Consider the following 12,012-nt stretch of genomic DNA (forward strand, 5'->3'; position numbering starts at 1 on the left):
TATGTTGCGTGTTTCAAAACTAATTTTTGGGGTTTCTGTTGATGTGCCTTGTGCGTCTTATGTAGTTGCTTTTTCGCCCTTAGATTAAAGAAAATATCTTAAAAACACGATATTTTTCGTCTGATTCTGATCATCTAAAAATGATGTGATTTCCGACAACGTGATTGGATTGGATGACATATCTAATTGTTACACCTCTGGACAGCGTGAGACATCAAATTTATTTGCACTGGCAAGGCGGGCATTGAGTGCTTATGTTTCACTGACATTGACAGCAAAAGATATCCACTCCTATTTCAATTCCCTACCAGTAAAAATGGACTGGGCTACTATCACTGTCAATGAGTTAATACTTGCAAGTAAATCAATGCATTTTAAAAACCTGATCTTTTTCACCTGATTCAGATCTTCTAAAAATGACCGGATCGATTCCAATTACCGATCATGTGATCTGATCGTGGACATATGTTTTTTGTTTTTAAGTAGATGTAAGCTTTAATTTTAAGTTCCCTAAGCTAATTGTTTGATATTGTTATTATTAGCTCCAAACCGCTGGTAGCCAATTCCCCAGAACATGAGGTTGGATTCATCCCAGACTCGCCAGTCATGGCAAGCTCGCTTCCTGTGGCCAACAAAAAGAAGAAACGTAAATACACGGACAACAGCAAACACGTTCACTACGCAGAGGCGCCCTCATTTAAATTCAACAAGTCACTCTTCAAAGGTCAATTTAAAATCCGGTTTTTAAAGCTAAATAATGTTTCTAAATTGATATATGAAAAGGAAGGTTGATTTGTATTTTTGTGTTTTTTTTTCCCCCCTCAGATATAGAATCAAGCGACGCCTCAAAAAATGCTAAAAGGGCACAAGTACTTGTCCCTAACACATGTCAAATGGAAACATCACATATTTTAGGTAAGATTTGATTTGGTATTATTGTGAATTAGAGTACCGTATTTTCTGAACTTATAACAGGGTTCCCGCGGGCCCTTAAAAAGTCTTAACCCTTAAATACCTGCAACATGAAGCAATTATCAGAGAATCCCAAAATTTGAAAAATAAGGTCCTAAAGAAACTTTTTTTTCAAATTTGTAAAAAGAAAAGTCAAAATGAACATGTGTAATAAGCGCTCTAATATCTATAACCCTTGCTAAATCCTATTTTTTTTTTCTCATGGAACCTGCAGATGCATGAGTTGACTTGCAGCCATCATTTTTTTATTTTTTTTTTTTCAAAACGAAATGTCAAAATTCTGAATTGGTCTCAAAATCATGACATTTTAGGTGTATCAAATGTGATACATTTGGCAATAAAGGGTTAAAGTGTCTCAATTTTAAAGCACAGATAATAGTTCTTTAATGGAAAATTGCAGGAGGTATTAAATTTCCAGACGATGAGTTTAATGCCAGGCCACTGTAGTCTTGCCGTAAAACGTCTAATGGTGTGTATTTACTTGTATTTGTTGTATTTACTTGTAACTTCTTTTAAAATAAATTGATTCAAATTAGTGTCCATCTAATGTCAGATGAGGAGAATGGAGAAGTGATAGCAGAAACCTGCGGCCTAGAACTTAATACATCTCACGTGGTAAGTTTTTTTTTTTTTTTTTCCCATGTTTTCAAATCCCTTTCTTTGACTTCTCTTTCTGATGTGTGGTATAATTTTCTATTCTCAGAAAACCACAGCTGCAATTCAGCAAAGTAGTGCAAAATCACCCCAGTTGGCTGATGTTCGTCTAAAGTAAAGTTTTAAACAACAAAAGAAGATACTATCTAGTACGGTACCTTTTTTTGACCTCCTTAATAATTTAAGTGAAATTTGTGTGCTCATGAAAAGGCCTCGTCGTATCTCCTCGTCGCCCCAAGCCGTCTACAGTCCTGACTCAACCACAGCAAAGTCACCATCTATTGTCCCTCATAGTGAAAAGGTAACCGATATGAACCGTACTGGCAAAAAAAAGCTGGAAAAAGACGATGGACCAAAGAAGCTGGAGGAGGGACAAACATGTGACCAAGGAAATGGGAAGAAATTTGACATTCAAGTGGAACTGATGAAGAAAACCAGCAAGACCATTAGTGCTAAAAGCTTAAAGGAGCCTGCTGACAGCAAGGTTTGCTATGTATTCTCAAGATACAATGTGCCCCAACTAGTTACAATGTGCTCCAACTAGTTGCGTAATACAGTGATCTCTCGCTACTTCGCGCTTCAAACTTCGTGCCCTCAATACATCGTGATTTTATTTTATTTTTTTTCAATTTAAAAAATAGAGATAAAATAAATACAGATGAGCCCTGCTGCTCTTTGTCGGTCAGGCAGTGCACTGGAGTTGCTTATTAAAGTTAACGATGATAGAAAGACGTTTAATATTTGATCTTGCCACAGTTGAAGCTGAATCTTCAAAGCGCCGCATGCGTCAATCATCGTTTAACTTGTTAAACAGTTGCTATAGCAACTCATTGTGGGTAAGTGAGCAGCTTACATAATTAAATTAATTTAATAATTTGGTGGGACAGTAACATGTATAAAACTTATTATTTACATTTTAAGTGCTTAAAAACCATTTATTAAAAACAATATCTATACATAAAACTCCTAGACTTTATAATGTATTGACGGGGCGTGAAGCCGATAAATAGGGGTCATTGTTGGCCGTCAAAGTTGACCCAGTGGAATCACAGAAAAAGAGCTTTTTTCGTTAAAGATTCTTGTGAAATAATGCTTAAATCCCTGAATTCATTATAGATATGGACGTAAAACAGTCTCGATTCTTGGTTAAAAGCAATTTTAAAAAAGTGTAGTTAGCATTTATTTTGCGGAAACATGTCGAAGTACAATTCTAGTCTGTTAGTAAATGCAGCTAGCGGCTGCCATATGTAAACAGAGCTTTTCTGGTGAAAATTCTTGGGAATAAATGCTTTAAATCCACGAATTCTTTATAGATATGGACGTAAAACAGTCTTGATTCTAGGTTAAAAGCAAAAAAAAAAGTGCAGTTAGCATTTATTTTATGTAAGTATAGTGAAGTATGATGCTAGTCTTTTACTCAATGAGGCGGCCACCATATGTAAACAGAGCTTTTCCGGTGAAAGTTCTTGTGAATAAATGCTTAAACCCCTGAATTTTCTATGGATATGGACATAAAATGGTCCGATTCTTGGTTAAAAGAAAAAAACGTGCAGTTAGCATTTATTTTACGCAACTATGTCGAAGAATGACGCTAGTCTCTTTGCTCTCTGTTGTGTTAAGTTGGCTGCCACAATGGCTTTTTCCGTTGAAAATTCTTTTGAATGAGTGCTTTAATCCCCTAATTCCTTATAAATATGGACGTAAAACAGTCTCTGTTCTTGGTTGAAAGCAAAAAAAACAACAACAAAAAAAAAACGTGCATGTAGCATTTAATTTACGTAAATGTTGCGAACTATGAGGCTAGTCTGCAAGAAAATTAGCAGCTGCCATATGTAAACAAATAACTTTTTCTGTTGAAAATTCTTGTGAATAAATGCTTAAATCCCTGAATTCTTTATAGATATGGACGTGAAAGAGTGGATTCTTGGTTGAAAGCAAAAAAAACAAAACGGACAGTTTGCATTTACTTTATGTAAATATGTCAGAGAATGATCCTTATCGGTTAATTCCTCCCATTGATTTTATTCACAACATTTGAAAATGCGTGCATGGTACGAAAAATATAATAATTATCTTGAATACTCGAACAAATCATTCCTGAGACAATCCTTACTGTTTGCATGCGGTACAGCTTTCGTACTTTTTCAATCCTAAATCAGGCGTTGGATCACTGCATGTATTGACTCTGCGACCGACTGCGTATAACTGAAGCGAACGGTAGGGCGGCCCCCAACTTAAAGGCGTTGTGCAGTGAAGGTGGAATCTGACCCGTCAATCATTATGAAGTCTATGATGAAAGTTTTTTCACTGTAATGCGTCCATCTAGATTGATAGAAGACGGTCCTTGGATCAAACAGAATTGTGGCAGACTTTATAATATTGTATTGGCAAGTTATTGTATTATTGTTTAAGTCAGGGGAGTCAAAATAATCTTAGTTTGCGAGCCACATTTATGGCAATTAGATGTCATGCGTGCAGGACCAACCCACGGCAGCCAGTGAGTCAAATTGGATTGGACGCTGAGAGCCGTCAATGGCACTGAAAGATGAGCACTCACAGTGAATCCTGCCAGTTTAAGTGAATTGTATGTGTATTGTTGGCAATGGCAGGCAATGAGTTAATTTTGCATAACATCCTCGTAATTTTAAGATACTTATGGGTCACGGTATACCTTGAAACCGGTAAATGGCACATGTCTCGATTACACAAATCAAATACTGTATCAACTGTTTTACCGCGCCAATATAAAAAACATGTAATTTTGTATGTACTCTTTGAATGAGCTACATACAACGTGTCTGGTCGGACAGGACACCCCTCCCCCTCGCGGGCTGCACATTTGACGCCCCTGGTTTAAAGATATTGTTTTGTAATGTCATGATAGCACAAAAAATCCAACTCGATATTATCATTCCAATTAAAGTTATTATTTCGTGATTGATTTGGGGGGGGGAAATTACAATGGTATTGTAAAAATTACTGATAGGAATCTTACAACCACTATACAAACTGGTGACCCTTATGATTAGGCTTTAAGAATGGTTTAAAAATCTCTTACCAGGTTCCCAACCAAATGGTAGGTGATGAATGTGAGAGTCCAGCTTTTAAGAAGCCAAATATGAAACCTAAAGAACAAGCGCATCACAAACGAAGCCATCTTCAAGTCCAAAATGCCTCACTGAAACGAGCACATACAGAAGCTGGTAAGATTTCTTTTTGAATTGTTGATTACGGCATGGCCTAATGCAGAGTTGCCAACTATGTCGCTCGCGTTATAGAAAAATTAATATTCTTTTTCTTAAGGTTTGTCGTTATTACCATGTGTGACCACATAACCTCATATGTTGTTTAACAGAGTTCCCATACATCGATTATTAGATTCATCGCGATTCGACATGTGACGATTTGATTACGATTCATAAATGTTCAAAAACGATTATTTTTCATAATAACGTAATTACAGGAAGACAGCCGCTGTTCGCAGAACGAAAGTAAAAGACACGTCTGCCCTCCGGACACCTATAGGAACGCTGATGGCTGGAATGGATGTTACTGAACGGGCTATTTACTCCTCAGGCTTAAAATCTAGCGTTTGGAAAAGAATTTGGGGTTTTATCAACATGACAATAGAAAGGGCATTGACAAGTTATTCCATATGTAAGACATGTAAAACCAGGATTAAATACAGTGGGAACGCGACAAACACCAGCACCTCTACCGTTTCAACCCCGGTTTAGCGGAGAAGAATCCACCTGTTGTTGTTGTTGCGGTGCTAACAAGCGAACAATTGAAGGGACTGTCAAAACTTCCACGAAACACTGAAAGGGCGAAACGAATCTCGTCATCCTTCGCAACCTTTATCGCTAAGGATTTATGCCCATATATGATCATATGTCAAGGTAACTGCACGCTTTATGAGTGAGTTAAGCAACGACTGGGCGCTGGTAAGTTACGTCCTCCAAAAGAGGGTGATGACTGAGAATGATGACAGCAATGGTAGTGATAGAGACAGCAATGGTGTTGAGTAGGAGATAATTTCATGTTGCACTTAAATGTTAAAAATGTTAGGTACCGTATGTTTCGGAATATAAGTCGCACCTGAGTATAAGTCGCACCAGCCATAAAATGCCCAACCAAGAGGAAAAAAACATATATAAGTCACACCACAGTATAAGTTGCATTTTTGGGGGAAATTTACTTGATAAAATCCAACACATAGAACAGATATGTCATCTTGAAAGGCAATTTAAAATAAAAATACAATAGAGAACAACATGCTGAATAAGTGTACAGTATGATAATGTGTACATGATGCATAAACAACGAAATGCAAACGTGGCCGGTATGTTAACGTAACATACACTAGCTATTAAGAGTTATTCAGATAACTATAGCATAAAGAAGATGCTAACAAGTTTACCAAACTATCAGTGTCACTCCAAAGCACCAAAATAACATGTGAAATGATATAATAATGTGTTAATAATTTCATACAGAAGTTGCTCCAGAGTATAAGTCGCACCCCCAGCCAAACTATGGGGGGGGAAAAGAAGAAAGAAAAAAAGCGACTTATAGTCCGACAAATATGGTAAATGTTAAGACAGTTGATTGTTTTTTTTTTTTTTTTTTTTTGTAAAAGCACATAAATCTGAAAAAATGTTTCGTTTAAAGGTTTTATTTACTTCTAAGGGCACATTGTTTTCCAGAAAATATTGAATTCATTCCACAAGAGTATTTTTTAAAGTATTGTTAATTGGGAAATAAGTACTGCCTTTGAAAAAAAAGAAAAAAGCTTAAGTGCAGCTTTTTGTTGTATGGGCATGTTTCCATCATTAGTGTTGAATCATTAGGATATTTTAAATAACTAATGGACATAAATTTGTTTGGCTACTTTATTAATCAATACAGTATGGCACATCAATAATCGTGATCATCGTTTAATAATCGTATCGTAGCACCCCGAATCGTAATTGAATCGAATCATGCGGTGCCTCAGATAGCGCACACCCCTAATGTTGCTCACACAACATAATTAACGGTGTAAATCAGTGGTCCCCGAACTACGGATACGGCCGCCTCCACATTTTGGTCCGGCCCCCGGTCCCTACTTGTGTTATTTATTTCCTGTTTTTTTCTGTCAAGAACCCAGAGAGGGCTATTTGGTTATTATCTATTGAATTAATAGTGTTATTATTGTATTATGTTATGTTATGTTATATTATGTTTAGGGCTGTCAAAATTATCGCTTTAACGGGCGATAATTAATTTTTTAAATTAATCACGTTAAAATTTTTGACGCAATTAACGCACATGCCCCGCTCAGACAGATTTAAATGACAGTACAGTGAAATGCCCACATATTAATTGTGTTTTCTGGAGTTTTGCCGCCCTCTGCTGGCGCTTGGGTGCAACTGATTTTATAGGATTCAGCACCCATGAGCATTGTGTAAGTAATTATTGACATCAACAATGGCGGGCTACTATTTTATTTTTTGATTGAAATTTTTACAAATTTTATTAAAACGAAAACATTAAGAGGGGTTTTAATATAACATTTCTATAACTTGTACTAACATTTATCTTTTAAGAACTACAAGTCTTTCTATCCATGGATCGCTTTAACAGAATGTTAAAAATGTTAATGCCGTCTTGTTGATTTATTGTTATAGTAAACAAATACAGTCCCTATGTACCGTATGTTGAATGCAGGGGTCGCGTTAACCAAATATTTTCCGTCGTTGACCGGTTTTTTAAAACGGTGACGGAAAAAACTGAAGTCCGTCCGTCATTTTGACAGGTTGCAATTCACACCCCAGACCACAGGGTGGCGAGTGAGCATATTAATTAGCTATTGTCTCTCTTAATGCAGATTCAGCACCCATGAGCATTGTGTAAGTAATTATTGACATCAACAATGGCGGGCTACTATTTTATTTTTTGATTGAAATTTTTACAAATTTTATCAAAACGAAAACATTAAGAGGGGTTTTAATATAACATTTCTATAACTTGTACTAACATTTATCTTTTAAGAACTACAAGTCTTTCTATCCATGGATCGCTTTAACAGAATGTTAAAAATGTTAATGCCGTCTTGTTGATTTATTGTTATAGTAAACAAATACAGTCCCTATGTACCGTATGTTGAATGCAGGGGTCGCGTTAACCAAATATTTTCCGTCGTTGACCGGTTTTTTAAAACGGTGACGGAAAAAACTGAAGTCCGTCCGTCATTTTGACAGGTTGCAATTCACACCCCAGACCACAGGGTGGCGAGTGAGCATATTAATTAGCTATTGTCTCTCTTAATGCATGACATCGTTGGCTATTCTGTCAGAGTATTGTAGCGTCACCGGGGTCTGGCGGCGGCACCGTGATTGACACATCAACGCGAGGTTCTTATTGGTGCACCCGGTGTGCCAGCGCGTCATCCAATTGGTGGACTAGATTGCCGCCTGTGTATAGACCCCAATCACATGACGTCACAACTCCGCCCCCCTGACTGGAGCCGCCATATTGTGTGTCAGCTCGTCGTGTGTACACATTACCGCTACGTACATGCCTCCTATTACGGCGTGTTTTTCTGCTACTTAACATTAATAATCAAAATGGTGAAGGCGTGTGTGGCGGTTGGTTGCAGTAACAGAGAAGATAGACGGAGAGACTTGAAGTTCTACCGTATTCTGAGAGACCCGAAGAGGAGAGCGAGATGGACTGCTGTAATTCGACAAGAAATCTGGGCACCAAACGATCACCACAGACTATGTAGTAGTCATTTTATATCTGGTAAGATGCATTTAATATATATTTAGAAGATTTTGGGCTGACAACCACAATTAAGATCATTGTGTGACGTTGGTGATTGGGGTCTATATAGTTGCCTCTTTTTCTTTGGGGGCGGAGTTGTTGTTTCGTTAGTGTTGTTGGCGGTAAGCAGAGTAAAAAGAGGGAGAAAAATACCACGACTTCCGTGTCTAATTTTTCGCCGCCAAGCAAGCGTTACAATATTGATTAAAAATGAATGAAAACTAAATACTATTGAATATGTCATCATTATCATTTTAAAAATTTAAGTGACGGGTAAAAATAGATTATGACCGGATTTTTATGACCCTGACAGTCAAAATGACAGACAACGAAAATGTCTAGCGCAACCTCTGGTTGAATGCATATATATACATCTTGTGTCTTGTCTTTCCATTCCAACAATAATTTACAGAAAAATATGGCATATTTTATAGATGGTTTGAATTGCAATTAATTGCGATTAATTACGATTAATTAATTTTTAAGCTGTAATGAACTCGGTTAAAAATTTTAATTGTTTGACAGCCCTAATTATATTATATTATTATTTTTTGAATTTTATTTACTTTTGTTCCGTGAAGAATCCAGAAAGGGTTATTTGATTGTGACTTTCTGAAAAACAATAAATTTTTACATTTAGGCACTCCTGCAATCGTCACACTTTTTCTGTTAAAAACTGACCCCTGCCCCTCATCAGAGAAGGGAAAAGTTATGTGACCCTCACAGGAAAAAGTTTGGGGACCCCTGGTGTAAAAAAAAAAAAAAAAAAAAATGCAGTTTGCCCTCTAAATTGGATCCAAAACATGCTGTTCATTTTTATTTTGAAGAACACTTTTTAAAAGGTTTGTTTTGCTTTTAATGAAAGCAGGTTTTGTCACTGCAATACATATAACATAACACATGATAACATTGGTGAGAATTGTGTGGTAGCTTGTTTGTTTTCGATGACAATAAGTACCAGTGTTTCCCCTAGGATTTTTTGAAGCTGTGGTGGTGTTGGTGGGCCGCGTTAGAGTGGGGCAACACCATCATGTGCCGCGGCGAATTTGTTTCATATCATGACAAATAAGATTTTTTTCACAACATTAATTTTTTTCTAAGAACCTTAACCTTTGCAAAGTTTGCATCCTGCCTGCGAACATTTGATTTTACTGGACTAAAAATTAAATAAATAAAAAGGGAAATCAGCAATAAATGGTCAATTTTTAATGAGGCGTGCTGCAAGATGGTCCCCCTGATTCTCAAATCTGTCTTGACCTACACAGGAATAAGAAAAAAATGAGATCTAGGAAATGAAGACACTCAAGCATCTCTAACTTACATTGTACAGTTGACTATAGCCATGTCCACACGTAGCAGGATTTTTTAAAAACGAGTATTCTGCCCTAATATGTTGGGGAAAAATAATTGCAGCCACACCTGCACGTTTGTGTAGAAAAAAAAAAAACCTTCCAGAGCTAACCACTTGCACTAATTTTTAAGAGCATTCAAAACAATAAAATAATTGTCCAAAATACCCATTATTCAATAAGAAGCACAGCAAGAGTTTGTAAAAAAAAAAAAAAAAAGGAAGCAAAAAAGCGCCTATTTAATATACTCCAAATGTAAAAATTGGTCTCATGTGCGACATGAGGACAAAATTTGTCGCAGCCAGCGACGTAAAGCTTCGGTTATCAGTGTCCACATGATGGAGCCACAAACACAGAATTCGCACTTCTTCACTTTCCTCGTCGTTCTTAAAAACTCTGGTTTAAATTTGCGTGTGCGTGTGGATGAGAGGCCAAACCGTAGAAAAATAACTTCTTTTTGCCAAATACCCTGCTACGTGTGGACATAGCCTCAATGTCTTACTCTGTTCATTGCAGACAAATCTCAACAGTGAACTGTGAGAGATGGGCACTGTCAACACAATGGCCGACAGTTGCCGTCAGCAGCACTCCCCATTTATCAGTCTGTGATGCCATTTTTGACATCATGACATCTGACCTGGTCCATATTCTGAAACACATTCAATGTTTTACCCATTTGGATTTAAATCAAATATGTCTAATTTACATTAGTCAATCCGACTTCAGTTCAAACTGAAGTCTTTGTTAGAGTTACTTTTCTGATTGTTAGTGCAAATTCATATGATTTGTTTCAATGAGATGAAAAATACTTCTTTCAAGGTAAATACGCCATCTGTCTTGTAATTTTTTGTATAAAGCATACGCCTACGCTGAACTGTGCGCTTTCCTGATCTGCGTCTCCAGCTGTGATCTTGCCTCATTTTGAAAACTTTGTATAAACATTAAAATATACCGCTTGCCATAGCTATTTGTTTTTTCCTACTCCTCAGAACGTGAGAGCTAATACCTTCGGAACTGGGGCGCGTGTGCCTCACGTTCTGAAATATTCAATTAGCTTCAGACGCTAATTCAAAATTTAGACACATGACGGTCTAGATCACCACAACAATAATGGTCATTTTGTTAGCGGACCCTCGTATTCAGGAGCTTTTGTGTTTTCAAAATACTGTACTTCGAAATCCTCATCTGAAATTACAACGAGTGATGTCAGCGCCGAGCAAATGCTATGCTAGGAGGCGACGATTCGGGTCAAAGACACGCCATGAAGAACTTACGTCAATGTCAATATTAAGGTCGTTTTTACAGTATAAGCCAGAGGTAAATTCATTAACTTGGAATTTTTCTCCCCATTTCGATCTCCGTGCCGACGACGCGCAAACCTTCAGTAGGAGAACTGATGCGCTTTTCAAAATAAAGCGTGTAAAGGAAAAAATTGTATTTGTTGTGCTATTTCAAACGACTTATGGCAAATAGTGCGTAAAAATGAGCTTCTTATATTCATTTTACGTCATGTTGAATGATACAAATTAATAATTAGAATGAATTTTACAACAACAACAAAAATCTCATCTGCGAGGTGTGGCGGCTTTTATTTTGGTGTGGCCCATCGCCACTATTATTAATATGTAGGGGAAAGCCTGAGTACATTGGAACGTAACAGTGTTCATGGTTTTGTTTGTCTTGCTTTTGAAATGACTCATAATCATCTGACTATGAATACAAAGCTTTGTATACTGCAGGCTAAATCCGCAATGGATTTGACGTCAATGTGTTATGTGAGAAGAGCCTGTTGCACAACCTTATGTGAATCTTTATTTACTAAAAAAAATCTCTGCAGACAAAACAAAAATAAAATCGTCTGCATCTTAAACCAACCTAATCTTGATTCCAAATTCAAACGTTCACTTGACTAAAGCTAGTTAAAAAAGTTACTTTTCGCCATTCTCTGGTGATTTTTGCACATCATAAGCATAATCATGATCAATGTACTATAATTGGATTAATTTATATGTTTTTTTTTTTTTTTTACTTTAATAAGCAGAGAGGAAGCACAGAGTAGAGAATATGTGGAGCATTGACCCTGCAATCAACCTCTCCATGTATGACACTGAGCAAGGAGCAGATGAGGTATAGTATAGAAGAATTTTATAAGAATTTTCTTTTGCTTTGAGGTTAATACTGTGGGGCAAATAAGTATTTAGTCAACCACCAATTGTGCAAGTTCTCCTAC

At 36.9% G+C, this 12,012-nt stretch overlaps 1 protein-coding gene across 2 annotated transcripts in view; it reads left to right on the forward strand.

Annotated features, from left to right (window-relative positions):
* rbbp8 (retinoblastoma binding protein 8) overlaps positions 1-12,012 on the forward strand; it is a 40,811-nt gene that overhangs the window by 15,744 nt on the left and 13,055 nt on the right. The window contains exons 7-13 of one of the 2 annotated variants that reach the window (XM_057824764.1): positions 543-724; positions 826-915; positions 1,526-1,587; positions 1,676-1,740; positions 1,837-2,110; positions 4,688-4,829; positions 11,821-11,909. In XM_057824764.1, the coding sequence (XP_057680747.1) occupies positions 543-724; positions 826-915; positions 1,526-1,587; positions 1,676-1,740; positions 1,837-2,110; positions 4,688-4,829; positions 11,821-11,909 (904 nt within the window). The remainder of the gene's footprint in view (positions 1-542; positions 725-825; positions 916-1,525; positions 1,588-1,675; positions 1,741-1,836; positions 2,111-4,687; positions 4,830-11,820; positions 11,910-12,012) is intronic. The other variant, XM_057824765.1, reaches the window with a different exon arrangement.

The sequence above is a fragment of the Corythoichthys intestinalis genome, chromosome 20, assembly GCF_030265065.1.
Source record: "Corythoichthys intestinalis isolate RoL2023-P3 chromosome 20, ASM3026506v1, whole genome shotgun sequence".
NCBI lineage: Eukaryota > Metazoa > Chordata > Actinopteri > Syngnathiformes > Syngnathidae > Corythoichthys > Corythoichthys intestinalis.